Source organism: Brachyistius frenatus, unplaced genomic scaffold (genome assembly GCF_029030835.1).
Source record: "Brachyistius frenatus isolate BFR_SWC_R1_liver_20210118 unplaced genomic scaffold, ASM2903083v1 Contig_13, whole genome shotgun sequence".
NCBI lineage: Eukaryota > Metazoa > Chordata > Actinopteri > Embiotocidae > Brachyistius > Brachyistius frenatus.
The window spans coordinates 5,065,129-5,087,251 of record NW_027210612.1 but is presented as its reverse complement, the minus strand read 5'-3'; the positions used below and the strand labels follow the sequence as shown (position 1 = coordinate 5,087,251).

The window sequence follows — 22,123 nt, the reverse complement described above, 5'->3', positions numbered from 1 at the left end:
AACCCTTTGCCAGTATGACTCCATTCAGAACCCCCCCCCCCCCCACCCCTCCGCCTCACCCTTCCCTCTCAGACCTCTCGCCTCATGTCTTTTCTCCACAACCACTCTCCTTTTTCTTCACATCTTGACATATATCATGGTGGATTTGACATCATGGGATTTGACATGTTCATGTTGTCTTCTTATAGTGTTCTGTCTCAAAGGTTTGTATGATATAAGATGGTCGCAGCGCTGTTGCTTTTCAGACACTATACAGACTATACAGTATAATGAGGCTGTATTATGAAATGCAGTGAGAACATTTAATTGCTGTTTTGTACAATATGCTCAACTTTTTGTGCTGAAATTATAACATCCCTGCTGTGTGAAAAAGAGTGAGTTGAATTTTAAAAGCAGCGCTTGCTGAAGCCCGTCCTGTGTCACACGCAAAATTTGACAATCCCTGGAGTAGATGATTATGCAGCTCATAACAGAAATAACGCTTCAAATTAAATGCAAATCCAATATTCTTCATGTTAACTGTTTTGCATTTGGATTCCCATCACTTTCTCTTTTGTGGTAATTGCCTTTTTCTGTGTTTTGCATTTTGTAACATAAGAGGAGACAAATACATTTTGCTTTATTATTTGAATAATCAAGAAGGATAAAATAGGATAAAACTTTTTCAATCCCAAAGGAAATGGTAGTGCCAGATGTTTCTTAAAAGTTACAATAACTAAAAAGAAAAAACAACAGAGTAATTAAGATAAAATGCATACAGAATAAATGTTGTGGGTCGTCAAAGTAAAACAATAGGAGTCACTGGATGAAGTGCTCCAAAATGCAAATTATGACTATGGAAGACTTGTTGCAGTGTGCCGAGTGAAGCCTCTCATTATCTACAAGTGTAGAACAGTCTATGGGACATGTTCCTCTGACTTTCCTCTATTGAGTATATCAGTGAATTTTTCTGTTGAAAACATTAGAGGATCTTTTAAAGCTTCTTACAGAGTTTATCAGTTCCACAATTTCCATCTCACCTGTATGTTGCCTTGCAGACATGTCTCAGAAAAACACTCTCGCTTTGTCAGTAATGTTAACTCGTCCATTTTAACCGCCAACAATCTCACAGTCCCTGTAATGAATGTAAAAGACACGGTCAGTATGTTCTCTTCCTTAGCCATCGTTTCCTCCCAGCTCTGCAGCTCTGGTATTTTCTCTTCAGCTCCTTCAGCTTTCTACTTCATAAAAACAGAAATCCAGAGGATGTAAATAAATATAGAAAAGAGTATAAAAAGACAAAGCGGAACAAGAGCAACTTTGGCAGGCTGATGCCTGGGACAGTACCGGAAATTATGATGGTTAAGAAAATGTTCAGTGATTTTCCACAAAGAAACATGACAGGAATATAAGATGAGAATGTGATATCAGATCAGAGTGAATATTGTATCTTATTAAAATTACCTGATGGGGGTTGCATGTCGTTAGTTTTAGCCTGCTTGTGAAATTAAGATCATTATCCCATTTTGTAGATGTGATGAGCTATGATGTGTCTTACCTACCAACACTGCATCTATCGGTATGCAATGTAGAGGTTTGAAATTATTTTGCAAAAGAAAGGCCTAAGATATGTTGTAGTGTAATTCTTTACAGTGGCAAAAATAAAGTCTGTTTAATATGGACTAAACATCGTTTCATTTTGGTTGACTCAATCGTCTTTTTAGGATATTGTTCATGTCAGATTATATAAGGAGTAAATAACACACGTCAAATATGCCAGATCACTTCAACCTGAAGTCTACCTGCTGTCCTTAACTATTTACCACTGCTTAGAACAGCTTTTCTTGTCAATTTTAAACTTCAAAGATGTCCTTTTCATGGTTGAAAGATTTTTGGCATTTTCCCCCACCAGACATTATCACTGCTTTAAGACGATCTAAAACAGATTTTGCCCAAATTACATGTGTAAATAAAAATGTAGGGACGTTAAGACCCACCACAGACATTGCAAGCATGTGTCTGCAGTCTTAATCCCTGCTTGTATACAGATATTCATCGTGCATGAAAGTGAGAGACAGAGTGAAAGGTATGTGGGACATTATTTAGCTGAGACTAGTGTGAGGAATCATTTTTCATCTAACTCTACTGTATGCTGCTCAAATGTTCCTCATTTTTATTTGTGACAGATTCCTCCCACTCAGGCTCCACTTCTCTTCTGTTTTGCTAAGAACCACGCTGTCTCCTGTTGCTTTGAGTCATCTGCTGTTTTCAAGTGGCTGTTACCTTTAGCAACAATTTCCCCTTTAATCAGCTGTCTAATTTTTTACTGTGGAAAAGGATTAGAGGATGCCCCTCTCTGAATCTCTCATCTACACATTATAATACAACTTCAGTGCCATCCCCTGACTTTCTGTGATCTGTTCTCAACTGCAGAGGCTCAGACATAATCCCAAAATGAATACACAGAGCCATCTCAAACTTTTAAGTCCACTGTGCTGTCAGAAAATATTTTTAAAAGCAAGATGTTTAAATTGATGACATTTTTTTTTTTTTCAGTTTTAACTCATTCCTTTTCTTCTTCTGATCCTGATTTTCTCTATCTGTTGTTTTGTACTGCTCTTGGTTTTTACACCTCTGTTCCAGCAACAGCTGTAGCTGGAGGCATGATGGTTTTGCATTGTTCGCCCTAATGTCTGTCCATCTCCTTGCATTATTTCTTTACTCTTTTCTCTGGATTCACACTTTCTCTTTTTCTTTCCTCTGTCTAGCATGTGAGTTGATGAACCAGGGGATCCTTGCTCTGGTCACATCCACTGGCTGTGCAGCTGCAAGTGCGCTGCAGTCTCTGACGGACGCAATGCACATCCCCCACTTATTCATTCAAAGAAATGGGGATGGTGGACCCCGCACTGCCTGCCAGCTCAACCCCAGCCCAGACGGAGAGAGCTACACATTGGCCGCCCGCCCACCTGTTCGAATCAGCGATGTCCTGCTCACCCTTATCTCAGAACTCTACTGGCAGAAGTTCATCATCTTTTACGAAAGCGACTACGGTGAGTGTAGATAAATGAGAGTACCTGATCGTTAAATGTATCTCATAAACATAGCATTTGTATGTGAGATGATCTCACGTGATCTCACGATTTGCATTTAAATGTAAACGCTCCAAAACCACCAGCAGTGTCAGGGGGAGATCAGGCTGCAGCTGAAATAAAGCTGTATTCACACTGATAATTAATATGCAGAAAACAATACACCAAGTGGGAACTAAGATGAAATAAGATCATCCCTCCCACACAGACACACACATACTGTACTGTAAAAAATAAATCAAAACTTCAGTAGAAATTGTAAGAAAAAACAAGATCTGGTTGCTGAATTCACCATTAGTAGCATCTTCATGACGAGATAAATCTGAGCCGAATTGGCTCATTTGTGGCACCCTCATTCTGTTGGGATGTATCCCAACTGTACTTTATATGTTCTCAAATGTTATTCATTTCTGTTTTATTATTCTCACCACAATGTCTCTGTGGACCAGACCGCTCTTGACCTACATTTGCCTAAAGGCACTGTGGATAAAGGAATGATAGGCAAGGCAGTATAAGGCTAGAAAGATGAAAACAAGTATATATTGCTGCATTGCCATTCCTCAGATGAGACTCTGCCTCTGCTGGCTAATCTTTTTACTACTTGGAAGAGTGCAATCTAGAAGGGAGTATAAATCTGTTTTATTTTTCCAGTACTCGAAACAGCTACGCTACAGTTGATGTAGTGGATAGTAAAGCAAGCCCTCCAGGGAATGCAGCCACCCAACAACCCATGCAAGTTTACAAACCAGAGTTTCGACACTAAGGCAGTGATCTGTGTGAATGCATGTGATATTTACAGAGATCTGTCCTTGGACTTGTTTTTGACATTGGAATCCCCTTTAGAAAGCGCTCTCTCAGCATTGAGTTGGATTGATAAAAATTCCACCGTGGAAGAGTATCTGTCTGTCTGTTTTTCTGTCTGCCTGTGTGTTGCTCTAACAAGCAGTCTTACTGGCTGTCTTGTTCTTTTCTGACTAGCCAGCTCCCTACATCTCTGTTTGACTAGCTAGGTCACCATGTGTCTGACCATCTGTTTCGTTCGAGAGCTTTTTCTGTGACTGGCTTGCTTTCTGTTTGTGGTACTGACTGTCTGGCTAACTATCCATCTCATTTCTGATCAGCTGCTTCCCTAACCAGCTCTGTGTCTTCAACTAAATAGATGTCTATGTCTCCGTGCGACTAGTTAGGTTGTTTTTCTATGTGTCTGTTTTGCAGTTTGTCGATCGATGGATCCATCTGTATTTTAGAGAATTTTCAGACATATTTTTCCCCTGTGGCAATACACATCCATTCACTAAATCTTATTCTATCAGAAACCACGATAACAGTATGCAGCACAGTGCACTTAATTGCCAGCCCAGTAAGAGGGAACGTACAGTACTGTTTTAGGCACTGAAGTAAAGTAAGGACAATAATATACTTTGTTTACATTGCAAGTGCTTTACAAGAAAAATTATAATTAAAAGCAAAGTTTAAATTAAATAGTCCATTGAAAAGAAATGTGAACGCTAAGGAGCTACATATGAGATAAAGTAAGATAATGCCTTTGTATATGATCAGTTTTAAGAAATAACTTAAAATATAATATAAAACCATATAAAGGCGCACTTATAAAAATATTTTTTTAGGAGGGATTTAAAAGAAGGTATGGACCTCACCAATCTTGTTCCAGAGATCAGGGGCCCTATCAGAAAAGGCCTGGAGGCATGGTCGCCCTTAGTCCTCAGCCTGGACTGTGGAATGCTCAAGCAGAGCCTTGGCTAATCATCTCAGATTGCGACCAGACACATACAGCATCAGAAGATCAGAAATGTACTTGAGCCTAGACTGGTCCTTAAAGTTATCAATAATATCTTGAAATACATTTTTAAAATGAACTGGGAGCAAATAAAGAGAAGCTAAACTAAGAGTAATGTTCTTCCTCAGAGACTAACTTGAGCATTCTGGACAAACTGTATTTTATGTAAACTATGATGACTCGGACATCTGTAGAGTGAGTGAAAAAAGTCAGAACGAGAGGAATTGAAAGCATTGAGGACAGTCTGAAGATATCTGTTAAATAATATTGAAATCAATTTGGAGAGTCTGAAGTGATTATTACAGATGACACAAACATTTCTGAAGTTTGGGGCATTATCTGTGTCAAGGCCAATGATAATTACCCCAGCTTTATCAATATTCAGAAAGCTCTGTGCACTCCGGTATTTAAGGTCATAAATTCAGTCACTGAGTGCATTCATTTTATAAAAATATAATTGCCTTTAAATGAGAGGTACAAGTGTGTGCCATCTGCATATGATTGGAACCTCACATTATGTCTGCAGATGACTTACCCCAGGGGTAATATTTATAGAACAAGAGTGGACCAAGGACTGAACCCTGGGGTATCCCACATGTGATATTCACAGTGGGTGACTGTGACCTGCAAATGGCTACACTAGAAGATCTATCGTTTAAGTAGAAAATAAACCACTTTAAACTAAAACAGAGACACCCACCAGTTAGTGAGATGCTCCAATAAAACAAAATGATCAACAGTATCAAAAAAAGCACTTAGGTCTAACAGAACTAAAACTGAAGATGTTCCAGCGTTAGTGGCAACCAGATCATTCAGCACTAGAGGGAGTGCAGGCTCAATATTGTGGTTTGCCTTAAATCTAGACTGAAATATCTCAAATAGTTAGTTTAACCCTCCCCCCCAAAAAAAAGAAAAGAAAAGAGAAATCAATTGTTTAGCTGCATTTTCCCAGGAGCCTTAGAAAGAAAAGGTAGTTGGGAGATTGGTCTGAAAATGTCCTGGGAGTTGGCATCTAAAGCAAGTATTTTTCAGATGGTTTTGAGCAATTGCACTCTTAAAATAAAATGGGGCTGAATGGGTCAATAGTGACATTTGTTATAGAGAAAGTGGCTGACAGAAATATACACTTCTCTATAATCTCACTGGCAGCATGTTGAGATCAAACACAGAGGGCATCACTATTTTAATCACCTCTGACTGAAAGAATGAGGCAGTTTAAAAATAAATCATTGTATCTTGTGCAGGGGGGCTTTGGACTGTGTTGGCAAAATTCCTCACATTTCTCAGGGGAGGAGTCCATGTTGATACTTGGAGGAGTCTCTGTGGCACAGTTAATAAAGTCACTTCATACAAACAGACGTAAACAGAAAAAAATATATAGATCCAATCAATATTTGCTGTGGCCTTTGAAACAGTAGTGATTCTCCTAGGTACAGTTTTTATAAGGTACTTGGCAGGAAAGCTGTTCCAAGCATCTTGGAGAACTTCACAGTTCTTCTGTGGATTCAGGCTTTCTTAACCGCTTCTTTCTCTGCATGTACTAAAGAGATAGAAGAGACGGACTCAATGCTGTTGAGATCAGAGCTACAGTATGTAGGGGCGATACAATCTGTAGCAGGACTCCTTGTTCTTCTTGTCGCTGAAGATGATTCTTTATGACTGTGAATGTATGTTTGGGCTGACTGTCATGCTGCAGGATGAATTTGAATGTGAATAGATCACCTCCCTGATGGTGTTGCACAGTGGATAAGAATCTGAACATCGAATGTCCATCAGATTTTTGCACAGTACTGTATGTGTAATGCATCAAGGCTCAGTTTAATAAGGCACTGTTCGAACAAAATAGCCTTTTTTAAGTCGGCACCATTGACATTTGTGCTTGTGTTACACTGTTTAACTGTGCACTCATTTAATTAAGGAATGTAGCGCCTAATTAGGATCCTCATCACAGAGCAGTCAAAATACCCGTGGTGCCTGCCTTGAAGCAGTACTACAGTGACCCACACTACCGTCTGCAGAGAGAAGTACTCTCTGCAAATCTGTGTTGGCACTCGGGGAATGTTGAATTTATACTTCGCACGAGTGAGCAGGGGGAAGTAGCTGCAGCAGTTCAATTATTTCTACTCGTATTATATTTTTGTTTGCATGTGTGTGTCTGATAAATGTGTGTATAAGAAATGTGATCAGTGTGTACTTTCTTCAGCTTCGTTGAGTTGCTTGAGTTGTATTTACCTTTCCAAACTGCAGGGAGTATTGTGCTTGTATTGGCAAGACGAGTGTCAATACAATTCCTGAGTTTCAATAATAATACCTTTTTGATAGTTTACATAGCACATGTTTTTCAACAAAACTCTTTTTTTCATTCAACATAAGGAGACAGACTTCTCAAATCTTAGATGTTCTGTTACTCAAACAGCCACAAAAAGCAGCTTTTTATTACTCTACTACACAAAGACTGACTACCTTGAAAAACAAATGTGTTCTCCACTGAATTTAATAAAATTATCCACTCAATCATTCTTAATCAAAAGTACTCACTCTATAAACCACTTTGTGATTAAATCATTGATTTGACCATTTTTGGTCTAAAAAATTATTTTTGTTATTGTAACATACTATACGTTTTATACATCACTTGAAAAGCACTTTGAAAGCTTTTTTAGGTGCATTAATAACACTTCTAGTCTATCAAATAATTTATTCACTCAATTATTTGGCTGCTGTAATTTTAGTAGTTGTTTTTTTCTGGTGTTAAAGCACTTGAGACGTGTAATACAAGGTTAGTTCGGTTTGCTTACTTTATCATAACCTGGGGAAGCGGGACTGAAAAAAATACACAACATTTAATTCGACAACATTTGGTCTATTGCACTTAATTTATTTACCCGGAGGGCAAATGTGCTACTTCCTAAAAGTGGATTCAGATTTAGATTTAAAAATATTCAAACACTTTCTGTTGGCAGAAAAGCTTGAAACATTGGTTGATGACATATTTTTAACTACAGACATTAAAGACATTTCACAAATGTAAAGATCTTGGGCTTTGGCAATTATCAGGAGATGATCTATTTGTTTATGTAAGCCCAGTAGCCAATAAATACACAAGAAAGAAAAAAAAATGAATTTGAATGAAAACTTATTCTTGAAATTATTCTGAATAATACAGGTTTGTACAGTACATTTTCCAATTAAAACTGCTGGGTAATCAGGAAAGTTTATTTTAATGATATTTGTCACATTCTTGAGCCATTGTCAATTTTTGGAACCTAGAACAATAGACAGTATAATTGCTTCATAAAAATAAAATAAAAAATCTAAAAAAAATATGATAAGCAGATAGCTGCTTTTAGCGTTGGAACCAATACAAATGTAATAACATTATCAAAATCAATGTTTGCCACAAATCTCACGCTCCCCTTTCAAGTTTCATGACATTTGGTGGGATGGAAATCTTTTCTTTTGGTCTAATACATAAGGGCAGTAAGTGGTAAGCAGAAAACTTGTTATTATAATACCTTTAACACATCATTGTGCTGCAGAAGCAGTTGTATGCAAAGGTTTGAGCCCCTGGAGCAAATAAAATATGTTGTTAATTGTTTTCATATGAAAAGAAGTAAATACATCCCTTGCAGCAAAAAAAACATTAAACATTTTTCAAATGTAAGTGCACTATTGCTTTTTCTTTAATGAACTCAAACAAATAGAAAAAGAAAAATCTGTAATTGTGGCATGTACTTAAAGCACTGAGTCAGCATTTATTAAGCACTGCAGTAGCAGCTATCATAACCTTATGTAACCAGCTAAGGGTCTTTGTTTTCAACATTTCATAATTGCAGCTCTTCCTTGCAGATCACTTACAGATTTGAGAGACTTTTTAGCATTTTTGGTTGCACAATATGTTTAACATCTGCACACAGTGTGTCAACTGTTAACTTGATTCTGATTTCTTTTACAACCCTGTTTCCCAAAAAGTTGGGACGCTGTGTAAAATGTAAATAAAAACAGAATACAATGATTTATTCACACTTTACACACTGTCCCAACTTTTTTGGAAACAGGGTTGTACTTGTCTATGAAATAACAGAGCTTTTACTTTTTGCAGGTTTTAATATCTGTTTGCTGTTGCTGATTATTTCCATCTTTATTCAACAAAATATGCAATTGGCCCAGGGTCCTCAAATGATTGTGTACATCTGGATTGCTGTGATATTATATCCTATTATGTACATAACAATAACATGGCTGCAAGATGCATTGAGATGTTAACCATTAAATTACAGTTACAGTATTATTTTGGACCGTAGAATATCATCAGCATTGCCTAAGGATGTCTTTTTTTCAATAACCATAATCAGATTTGCTGATTGACTGTGACAAGGCACCGTGCTAATCGGGGAGCATCAGAGCATTTAGTCTGTGAATCTCAATCTAGTAAATGTAGAGTATCACTGTCTTCAGAAACATGACCGTTTCAGAGATTTAAAAAATATAATTTTGTTCTATTTTTTATCTGATATTTAAGCCTTTTGACCAAAACTGTCTGAAAGAACATGTTGATAAGATATTTAATTTTAAAATTAATTAGAAGGAGGATTACTATACTGAGGCCATCGCTATATTTAAAGGGGGTGTGAACTTTGTGTGATGGATGTCTGGATGTGGTGTGATAAGGCTGCGTGTTGCTGGGATGCTGTGTCATCAGTTTGCTGATGGTGCATTAGTCTGCATAAGATGATGATGGAGAAAATGAGAAAAAGCACACACTCAGATGTTGCTCCAGGCATCACACTGTAGCAATTATGCACAAAGAGATATCCAAAACCTCAGTAGGTATGTTGCACTAACCTAGAAATCACAATTATAATCTATATTGTTTCTTGAATCCTTTGCTATTGAAAAATGACAGTAACAACCGACTCAGCAGTCGGGGTGTATGGACCGAGATATGTGTTTTATCGCAGCTTAAACAACTGTCTTCCCTGACCTCAGTGGCAAAGAGTAGCTCGGTGTAATGAAGTGTATCAGGGGAGCCGATACATTCTCGTCTCCAACAATGCATCAGTTGCATAAAAAGCACATTATGTAAACAACTTCTAAAGCTTCACCTCTTCTGGTTCCATTTGTAATCGTACATTTTCACCAAATAATTTGATTCTCTGTTGTGAGAGAGCATTTTCCATAATTTCTGTCACAAGGAACAGAGATAACCTAATTCCAATGCTACTATAGCTCCATAAGAGGCAGGGGGACATTGTATTACGACTGCAAAGCATCATTATGTGTTTCTGCCTTTTGTGCTTTCTGGAGAATAGGAGAGAACAAAATGATATGATAATACTATAACAAACCATTGCTAACCAACAGACCCTTTCAGCTTTTTCCTTTTTGTTGTTCTTTCCCTCCTCTTTCCTCTTTTTGTTTTGTTTTTTTCTTTTACTGTTTTGTTTGCTCTTTCTCATCAGTAGCAATTATTATAGCCAGTGGTGTTTTTCTTCCTTCAGACAATCCTACTTTTGATCATTTGAACCGTGCTCCTTGACAGTCCTGAAGAGTAGTCTAATGCTTCAGCTTTTTATTTTAAAAAGACAAAACTGACTCGGTGTATGTCAAGGTCGTGACAGTTAATCTCTCCTACTGAAAAACAAACTTCTTGACATCAAACCCTTACTTTGTCATTAAAGACCAGGCAGCCTCTTGTGGGTATTGTTCTCAAAGCGAGTTTATCAAATTCAACTTTTATACACAAACAATTGTTCCTGTTGCCTTTTGGGCAGGATTTAACTGACTTTGTGCTGTGAATCAACATTTTTATATATATATATATATATATATATATATATTATATTTTAGATCTCAACATGACCAGACACAACCCAGGTTCCTGCTCTCTTCTCTGCTTTTTTTTATTTTAAATTTTTTTTTTAATTTTTATTTTATAAAGAAACATCGTCCATTAAAATGGACACTGTTCAACAGAAAGGCTGCAGATTCAATAAGTCAGTCATGCCAAGGTTTGATTTAAATCTAACATACCCTGCCTGTCTAGATGATAAATCCAAACCAAAGTGTTGGCTGTCAAAAGGCACTGGTTTCACTAAACTACAATGGTTAACATAGTAAACAAAATGCTTAACATCTGCATATTTGCATCATCATGGACATTTGCATTGCTGTACCTCAGTACAGCCTCACAGGGCTTCCAGCATGGCTTGAAATGTGTAATGTTTATGGCTTTTTAAATTCTGTTTCAGGTGTGCTTAACAAAGTACTCACAACTCTGTGTATCTAAAAGGAAGCCAGTTATTGATTCTGAGGAGGTGGGATGAGGGTGGGTAGACAATATGCAAACAAAAGCTTCTATAAAATTGCTTTGTCATTTTATCATAACAAGGAGAACATAAAAGGTGACAGAGGCACGATTATAGGATTTCTAAAAAAAGGGGTCGATTTTCTGGAACATCAGTAGGCTCCTTGGCAGGTCGGTCTGCGTTAACCTGCACTTAGTAATGACTGGAGCAGCTACATCTGTCCTTGTCCTCCCAGTGGTGAGTGTCTCTCTGTTAGAGGAGGAGAGAATTAGGCTGGTATTAGGTGTGAGATTGATTAAGCTGCTTTTGGTCCCACGCAGGAGATGATTCCTAATGTAAAACATGCATTTATAACACAGGCCAGGTCTGAACACAGACAAACACAAAGGGTATCTCCTGCAGAGTTTGTATCAAGTCTGTAATGCATACTGTAAACAATTAGGGCTGGTGGCATATTAGAGAAACAGTAGTGAATATGCTTCTGTATAATGACATACTCTTTCATAAACTTCTTATGATGTTACTTTATTTCATCTTAATTAATGCTACATTTAGGCCATAAGGTCTTTAACACTGCCAACTAACATGTCAGGTAATTTCCGAGGCAGTGAACGTACATGCAACCTTATATTAATTGGCTTTCCATATGAACAAAGAGAAAGAGAAGATAAAAGAGAAAGTAAAAAAGAGGAGGAAAGGTGTGTAAAAGAAGAGAAACTGTAAAAATATGGGGAATATTTTTGAGCTATGTAATTTAGTATGTAGTTATATAGATAGCAGGGAATAGTTTTACTCTTGATAGATGTTGGGAACCGAACAAATAAATCCTGCACGACCATATGGGAGCCACATAACCTTTTTATTAAAGTGTAAAAAAAAAACATAGTTTGCACTGTTGTCACCCTACAATTTTGTGCAGGAATGATTTTTCTGTTTATTGACTCTACATTAATGCCAGTTTTTATTATAACATTTTTATCATTCCAATTGTTGCATTCTGGTCTGCCTCCCTTCTGAGCACACAGTATTGAATCATTATCAAAAAGCATGTCAGCCAAATTTAAGTGGGGCAATTAATTTTATTTCCGTCTTGGACTACGTCTCACATGGTGATGTCGTAAGCCAAAAATGCAATCACTGTTCTGTATCTTTCAGACCATTCACAAGGCCCAGACTGAAATAATGATTCAGTCCAGGACTGTAACTCCATCTCAGCCTGCTCTACATAGTCACACCATACTGCCTATATTGGAAACATTTTGTTGACTGTGCTTCCCTTCGTTTTTTTATTTAAAAAATGTTTTTATAGTTTTTCAGCAAAACAGAAAGTGATGCAAATATTCAGTCATTAAAAGTATATCAGTAAGCAGCTAGTCTAAAACAACCAAATGAAAGGCCAACACAAATATAACCCAAACATTACATAAAAGCATCGACAAGATTTTGAAGCTCAGTAGTGATGGATTTAATTTAAAGGTCCTGTATTGTAAAGGTTCAGATTCTCTTACTTTTTTTAATTTATTTTTTATTACAAAGCAGGTTTAGGTCCCATTTAAATACTGTGAAAGTGTCAGAACGCTTATTCAACAGAGAAATGCACCCAGCCCATGTTTAGCAACTATGTCATTTGGACTTCCGTAAGTTTGTGACGTCACAAACTCACACTCATGTCATATGTCCGCCCTCAGAACAACACACTGCTAAGTGAGTGTTCATTATGTTGTAGCAAGCTACACAACCAAAGAAAACCTGTGGTTGGCCAGAGAGTGCATCTCTTAAAAATAGTCAACCAATCAGTGGAGAAGATCATCAATGCGCCTTAAAGGCATAGACACAAACTGCCTGTTCTTGAGCCTGTTATGAATTTGAACTCTGCCCAGCATTTAGGGATGAACCAATTAACCTTGCTACCATAACCGACCTGTTTGGACACGCCTTTCGGTGTGAAAGGAGTGTCCAGAAAAGTCGGTTGTAGTAGCAAGGTTAGAGGCCAAGCAGGCGATGTTAACGCATTGTTCATGGTGTCTGGAATGGTGCAAAAACATAATACGTTTTTCTTCACTTCCTGTTTTATTCTGCAAGGTGTTGGGTTTGTTGATCTTCAAGTCACAGTCCATAACACATACAGTAATAAATGCATACAGATAGATAAAGAGTGACAAGGTATGTTAGCACATCCACACATACATGCCCCAAAACAGAAACCTGTGCTACGATCCCAAGAATGACCTAAAAACATTTTTTATTTATGTATATGTATTTTGTATGCAAGCATGCCAGAGTATGTCCTGTCTCTTTTTGATAGAGCTAATTGTTTGTTTGTTTTTAAGCAAAAAAATGTGCTTATTTTAGATAGTAAAAATTGGTAATGAAAAAAATCAGTAATACAGAAATATGACTGAAAAACTGGATTTTATCAGCGCAACTTGCAGCACAGATTCTCAGTGATTAAGCTGGTACTTTTTTTTAATTCAAAATTAATTTGTTGGTCCCCCCATTTTTCTCATTACTTTTGTTATGGGAAGCATTTTCTAAGGTTACTTTATTTCTAAGCGGTCCTCATTTGTTGTTAATTATTTTCCCATCACTGTCTTCTTGCAGTGAAAAACACAATGTTTGAATGTAGCCATACAACCAAACTGAAAATTGGCCCAAACCGATGTCTTTTATTTAAAAAAAATCAGTGCATTGTTTCCTGAGAATTGGCAAACGCAGAAAAGAATGAGTCGAAACTTCATATTAGCCTGCATATAAGAGGATATTACAAATGTCCGTCTTCTATTTGACAGATGCTTAAGCAGAAGTCATGAGATGCATGGTTCTCATAACGTGCTGTAAGAAATATTTTGTTGTCCCTTTATTCAGAAAATGAATATAATAAAATCAAACTCACTGTTCGATACTGTGTTGACATAGAGGATCTGCAGTCAGTAAAAAGACGGTGAATTGAAACAGAAGCTATAATTTCTTTATGCTTTCTGTCTGTGTTGTGTTAATTGCTCTTGTGGCGCCTGATACATCGCAAATTAAAAAAATATATATATTTTGCATATCATGAACTGATGTTATTGTTGCAGGAATAATAGTGATTGCTTTAACAAACTCATCTCAATTTTGAGTAAACACAGGCTAATAGTGTACCCATTTGTCAGGCTTTCGCACTTGGATTGCAATACAGCTTGACAGCTCAGTAAAAACCTCTGAGCCCTTTGATCATGATATGCTCATTTCTGCACTGCTCCCATTCAAAAGGGAGTCCCACTTTAGTTTCAACTTGAGTAAGATAGAGCTGAAAAGGATTTTGGAGTATCTTCAAGGGGCATTTCTAGGTCTCTCTAAATCTATCTTTCCTGTTCTCTCTGAAATGGGGACATGCTGTTAAGCAAAAAAGGAAAGGGACAGACTGAAATCAAGAGTTGCAAGTAAGTTTCCAGTTTTCAGAGTGAGAAAGTTGAGGCTGATACAGTGGGCCCACAGCAAGGGTAAGTTTTAATATCTAAAACTTTCAGAACCAGATTTGTGTTCAGAAATGACGCTTGGGTAAACATGTCCAGAAATCAGACCTTTAATTCCACGTTAATCCTCTTTTCTGCAGCCCTGTCCAGGGCTGACACGGTCGCCCCGTGAAAAAGCCTGCTTTGGGTTTGGATCGCTGACTTTGAAGTCCGATGTTTCTATCGGGGTCCTGGAGTGGTTATCGCATGGTAGCTTTCCCTTGGCTCTTCATGGGATTAAAAACCCTTGTTTGTTTCGTTACAGTACATTTCATTCCATACAAATTTTCACCAAACAGCTCATGTTACTACGAAGAACTGTTGATCAGTTGTCAAGATTTTTTGTCATATTGATTCAATCTATAGTGCATCGTTCAAAGAATTGATAAGCCTTTCATTAGGTTGGTTGTTGTTATATTAAAAATCTGTATAGGGGAATCTCATTCATACAGGTTGTAAAACTTGCATTCATATGAAGACATCACATTGTTAATCATGTTGTCAATATCTGAGCTGTCACATCATTAAACAGAGTTGATAAATCTTCTTGGATAACCCATACACATTAACTGTTCATTTGTGTGTTTATTCATTTATATCCTTCAGGTTTCATGTAACAGGGATGGCTCACAATGAACGACAGTCTAGAACGGGACAAGTGTCTGAATTAATTTTACAAAAGGGATTTCACACTACTTCTCAATCTACTTCTTAGTTAATAAACAAATAATAACAACCATATGGTGAGTTTGGCTCAGCACAGTATGTGCATTTACAGAATGTGTCGAAGACTGAACAGAAGTCAGAAATCGACCATCTCCCTCCCTCCTTCTCTCGGTTTAATTCTCTCGCACTCTAATTATAAACACAAACAACTGGTTTTGCTTCATGTGTGTTAAGACAAGGTCAGTATCAAATGGAAGGCATACTTACAAACATTCAAAAGTAAATTTCACGCTTCGGAGATGCATGCGGTTCAGCAAAAATAGACCCATCGCATAAAGATGGAGGATCAGTCATATGGAAAATCGAGATACAGGTTTCTGTCAGATGGCACAGTATAGTTTTCAGAATTCTTAAAGGTAAAATGATCACAAACAACTGGTTTTACATTACAGAAGTAAGACTGTGATCATTGTGATTTCTTGATATCAGCAGGAAAATAATAATCGTGGACATCTCTATCTGATTGACAGAGTACAGACAAAGTATGCAGAGTTAGTGTATATAATACTGCAGAGAATATTGTATATAGAAAGTATTGTAGCCAGAATTCCTCTAATTGTAAGAATCCAGTCGTGGGACACGAGAGAAGAAACCATCATTAGCTTGCAAATTGTGTTTATGCTTTAACAAAAGGAGGGATTTCTCAGAGGTTGAGCTTTTACCCATTGTATTCAAACTATAGCACCAAGGGTAACCATTTCAATTCAGAGACAGAAGAAAGCAGTATGCGTGTGTGTTTGCAAAGGAAGGGGGTTTTCAAAGAATGCTGCAGTAAGAGTCTGGAGACGCTTCAAAATGATGAATGATTTAATTTCACGTTTTGTTCTGCCCTTTGAACATTTTTATTCTGAAGAGAATCCAGCAGCAGATGTGAGTATTTATGTTACCCAAAAAATGTATTGCAATACAACAACCGCACAAACAAAATCAAACATCGCATCTAATTCTTATGATTTGTTTCATATGGTATTTAGTCACATTGCTACTTCAGTTCGCCCCGAGGAGGAGAGAGAAATGGGGATGATGTACAAATATGTTGCCTTTCTGCTTAGACCAGGGCAGGGCTTTCATATTGTACTAATTTAGAGTTTGGCCCTGAGCAGCAAAAAAATATGTGCAGTTTCTTTTACTATATTACCTCAACTAGGCACCATATCCCTACAATGTGTGTCTCTCTGTGTGTGGATGCGAGTCGTGAATTTGTGCAGCCATATATTGTCTATGAGCCGGTTTGCCTTTCTATGACTGTATATTGTCTATTCTCAATACTAGAACAGTAGGGCACTCTATGACTCATCAAACCTTCAGAGATGCAGTGAGGGAAAACCTACCCCCCTCCCCCCGCCCCGACACACACACACACATACATCCACTGTGGATACAAAGAGAGGTCTGGCCCTGGTGATTTTGCCTAAACTCTCTTTTTAACAATGCAGCATAACTTGACACGCACCCCAGGTGGCTGCTCCCCCTGTGACTGCTAGGATTGGTGTGCTTATTGTGAGCCCTCTGCTGCACATCATCTTCGATTTGTGTGTGCAGTGCAGGCTTTTTTAAGTGGTTCCCTGTATAGTGAGCACAGACACATGCACAAAGATCTCTGGGGACAGCAACACCTGCCTGCAGTTTCATATCCTGTAAACCCCAGGAAACAGAAAGACAGGAGGGCTAGTTGGGTTTTGTCACGCTTTAGATCAGGAGCAAAGAACAAAACCCGCCTTGAAGCCCTTGGAACGAAGCCTGAAAATTTTGAGTGTATGTGCAGGTGTCAAAAAGCTCAGGTTGTTTATTCACAATTCTAATTAAATGCTCCAGGAATAAAGCACAATATGAGACAGCACCTGTTTGAGGCGTTATTCTTTCCCTGTCTCTGTCTGTTTGTGTCTCTGCCTTTGTCACATCCTCATGCCATCTTTTCTCTTCCATCAGATATCCGGGGTTTGCAAACCTTTATGGACCAGGCGTCTCGGCTGGGTCTGGACGTTTCCTTACAGAGGGTTGACCGCAACATCAGTCGAGTCTTCACCGACCTCTTCAGCACGATGCGCACTGAGGAGCTCAACCGGTACCGGGACACCTTACGGAGGGCCGTGTTGCTGATGAGCCCTCGAGGCGCACAGGTGTTCATCCACCAGGTAGGCTATACAGCGAATACTTTTTTTTTTTCATTAAGTGATCAGCAACACGAACAGTGTCAAAGAGCAAGACATAAAACAAGCATATTAAAGATCCATGAACTGAAACTTGTAGTTTCCCTAATCTGACAGTTGATCAAACATTCAAGAGTTTTAACTGTAGTAAATGTAAAACATTAAAAAAAAATAGCCATGGAGATAGATGACCTCGGTTTCAATGGATATTATACAAGTAGTTCCAACCCAGCGATCTGATTGGTCAACTGTACATTTGGAACGTGCTCAAATCACCATAAAGCACACCCTGCTCATTACTTGAAATATCGCTCCGCCTTCTCAATGGGAATATATAATTGGAATTGAATTTCATATAATATGCAGTATAATGTTGTTTTACTTGTTATAGGTCGTTTAAATGTGACCCATTTGGTGCAATCTTTTGGTCCTTTTTTGTCGCTCCGAGCACCTATACCGTAACACCACAGATAGTCGGGCACTTAAAATGATAGTGGCCGCTAGCTTGAACGGTTTGGTTTCAACATGACATGGTGCTAAAATCGTAAAAAATACATGAATGTATCAATATCTTTTTTCAGTGGATATCTTAGTTACGACAAGATTGAGCGAGATAAGCTGTTTACTGTTTCTATATGCTGTATTTATTCAGTTTGAGAAACAATCTCTGGAAAGCAATAAAACGGACTAGATCTCGTCTCTGTTGCGACATTGTTACTAAGGTTCGGACTACTTCTTGGAGTGGTAAACATTGCATACATTACATTCGCTTCTACTGATGCGACTGATTGTTTGTTTCCCAGTTGTTCGTCACGTATTGCCATGGAAATGGAGATCACACTAACAAAAAGTTTTATACTTAAAGAGGGAATTGCCCCATAATATGAATACATTTTGATTTTATTTTATTGACATGGTAACTTGTTGTATAATCGCAAGCGCCTCGGTCCTGACCGCATCACTGTCCTGCCAATAATCACATTAAAGCACACCCTCTTGTGTAATATTGCTTAATCTAACACTCGGGGCACACTCGAGACTCTTCCCTTTAAAACTGATAAAAAAAAATTAAAAAAAATGACTCACTGGCCTGTCTGCACCAGTTTTAAGTTGAGAAGAAACCCCAAAAAAGGGCAAAGTTCAGAAAGAGATACATTTTCACCTTCGCATGAAATATTACAAACATATCTTTGGACAGCAGAAACCGTATTTCTAAAACATCCATTCACTCCTCAATTCCGTGCCAATACAGGAAGTTTTTTTTACTGTACACATCAAAGCACTGCATATAACCCCAGGCGAAGTTAAAAAAAAACAGTCGGAATAAACTGTGTACAGCCCCAGAGGATTTGCATCTTTCGTTGCTCATATTACCTCCTGCTCTCCTAATTTGGAAGCTGTTGCAGACTTCTCATCCATTTGCCCCTTCTACATCATTTCTGCTACATCATTTCAGCTAATTATAGCAGTTAGGATCAGGGGGCTGTACAGAAGTTAATGCATCTAACTCTCCATTCTTTAAACATCTCTTCCTCTTTTGTCTCACCTTCAAGGTTCAAAGTGCATTAGTTAATTAGCTGCCCTTCCCTCAAAACAGTTCAGAAAAGATGAATTGCTGCCTTAAAATAACAAACAAGTTTCTCTTAGGGCTGCCAAAAGTGGAAAGTTTCCTTTAATCATTTGCGATACTTTTTTCTCATGATAACCACTTGGTTAAACCCTGTCGAATAATGATGTGCTATAGTGCTTTGGTGTGATTAAAGAATAGGGTAGCATAGCATTGGCCATGTTGGAGACAGTGAAAAATATGGCAACATAAAAGTAAGCTGAGTGGTTAGACAGGAAACACGTTACAATCTGATACTTAATCTTTTGCATATCTGGCAAGGACAGAGAAACACTGATAAAACACTGAAGATGTTCCGAGTCAAATGAAAAATTTGAAATAGGGCCGTAGATAAATGGCCATTAAAATAGGATGGTAGGTAAAAGAAAATATGCCAGTTACACCCCCTGTTTAACGTTAACAAAGTCCTTGGTTGTGCTGTGTGGTCTTTGCCATGTGTCTGTATCTCTTTTTATTCATGCATCCTTGCGAACTAAAAGGTTGCGATAGATAAATTAATGTCTATCAGAATCCCATTTACAGTACAGATCAGAAGTATTTGGACAATTAAGCAATTTTTGTCCTTCAGACTCTGAGCATGAACACATTTAATTAAAAATATAACAAAGGATTCTACATTGAATTACCAGGTCTCTTCAATTTGAGTAGTTTTGCATCAATATAGAGCATTTTGAGTGGAAGATACAGTCTTTTTATTACATAGTTCCCAAGTTTAAATGTTCAACAGTAATTGGACAGATGCAAGTGAAGTCAAACTAAATCATTATATTTAACTCCTTTGCATGGACTGCCTAAAGTCCTCTGCGCACAGACAACAGATTGCCCATGATTCTTTTAAAAACCTCATTAGCTCTAGCACCCAGCACATTTTTGCCTAGATTTAGCATCGTATAACTCTTGCTCATAAGTTACTACTTAAGAAAGAATTTTTGTTTATCAAGCCCATCATTTTCAATGGATAAAAAAAAAAAAACATTTTTACATTTCCTTTATTGCCATGAAAGAAAGACGAAATTTATAACATATCTTAAGGCCACTTATCCAGCCTAATTAGTGAAGATTGAACAAAACAAAAATGTGCATCTTTCTATCAAGGCAATGAGAGATGTAAATTCAGAGACTGTGAATCAGAACAAATATATTGATGTTTTATGCTTTATTTTAATTTCAATCTGCTTGTTTCCAGGATGCTGAGGGGGGTTATTTTCTCTTGATGAAAAAAACTTTTCATATTTCCTGTAATGTCACCTGCCAGAAATATGAGACTTAAGTGCTGCAATTAAGGCATTTCTACATGACACAAAAAGTATACGTATTCATCTTGTTGGTAACGATGGAGACAGTGCTAGAGTACTGATGAAAGGAACTAAAAAAGGCATGATTATATATTGCATTGCTTTACATAAGAAAATGTATATCCTTATTTTGTCTTTTTATTTCTGCTTACCTAATGGTAATCCTTACCATAACTTTATTGTCTTGTAAACTTAAATTCCTCTCCTGGCATTGTTTGAACCTCTAAAAACGAATCTATGTTCATCAAACAAAAAGAAAAATTGGACCCACTCTCCTGTAGCTTGAAGACATTGAAAGCGCCACCCCACAATTTGACCGGATTGGTTCCTTGAGTATGTGACTGTCAGACTGTCAATGCAGTTCCAAAACAAAAATGCTCAGCCAAGGCATTTGCTGCTTACTTTATTCATGATGTGTCTTCTACTATATAAGAACCACCACATGGACATGCTAACAAGGTTAAAAACGTGATTTTCACTGGAGGGTATTTAAAACAGGTGTTGGAAAGGGTCAGGTTGGGTTGCATATCCCTAATCTTCTGCTCTTACTCATTTTATTGTTCTATCGATTGTAAGCAAATACTGTAGAAACAAGTCTTCAGACACTGACCTGCATTCCAATTAGCTTCTTGTCAATGTTCCACTATAATTCTAAAAGTGAAGTGCTTACAATACACACAAATAAATCAGTGCACAGGTTTTGAATACACAGAGGCTTTCAAGTCTCATTAATGGCACTCTCCTTTGATCTTCCTCTGCTCCAATGAATTGAGATTTTTTTTGTGTGTGTGTGTACATGTACACAGTCTGCCGCAGACATCTTTTCTTCTCATAAGTTTGCATTTAATCATATTCCTTATCATCCCTCATACAATTAACATGAGGCATCTTGGGGACTAAGAAATAAGCACAGCTTCACGTTCAGCACAGCCCCCACATGCTCCTCTGAATATGTTAATATATTAGAAGTGGAGGAGATTTGTAAATTCATCAAAGCTTCATTAATAACTCGGTAGCTGTAGTCGCAGAGTGTACCCACTCCTCACTAGAGATGCTGGGGCAGAAAATGTAAAAATGCCTAATGTATAAATGGAGAATGATGATGATACCTTGGAGAATTGAGTACTCATAAACTTCTGGATCAAAAACATATCGCAGACGGCAATAATGTAAATGGTTAAAAAAAAAAAAAAAAAAAAATCTTAATAACCAACTGGAATTAATTTGATTAGTTGTCTCAAAGATTTGTGCAAGGTGTGACAAAATGCATTACGGTAGGGTTTAAGTATTGTCTGTGAAACTGTGTGGTGTTAATCAGTTGTAACAGAGTAGTGGTGCTCTTTACCTTAGCGACCTGCTCTGATTAATGCTGCTCTCTAAAGTTGTCATCTGTGGGATTCAGAGTTTGTTGTGCTCTATTATTTTCCCTTCCTCTCTTCTGCTTTACTTTTATTCATTTTCAGTGCTTACGTATAGTACATAGTGGCATTACTTAGAAGACCTATAAGGTCACAATAAAACTACCACAAAGAGGTGTAAAGCAACAAGAAGACGCACAATGACTACAACAGAGATGCAAAAGGACTACAGAGAGATATGAAAGGAGATAAAAACAAACCAATGGAAACTACAAAGACAAGAGAAGCAAAAACGA

At 37.6% G+C, this 22,123-nt stretch overlaps 1 protein-coding gene across 3 annotated transcripts in view; it reads left to right on the top strand.

The window, feature by feature from the left end:
* Positions 1–22,123, top strand: part of grid1a (glutamate receptor, ionotropic, delta 1a) — a 221,067-nt gene that overhangs the window by 126,395 nt on the left and 72,549 nt on the right. For all 3 annotated transcript variants that reach the window (XM_069692942.1, XM_069692941.1, XM_069692943.1), the window contains exons 3-4: positions 2,748–3,032; positions 17,327–17,532. In XM_069692942.1, coding sequence (XP_069549043.1) covers positions 2,748–3,032; positions 17,327–17,532 — 491 coding nt within the window. The remainder of the gene's footprint in view (positions 1–2,747; positions 3,033–17,326; positions 17,533–22,123) is intronic.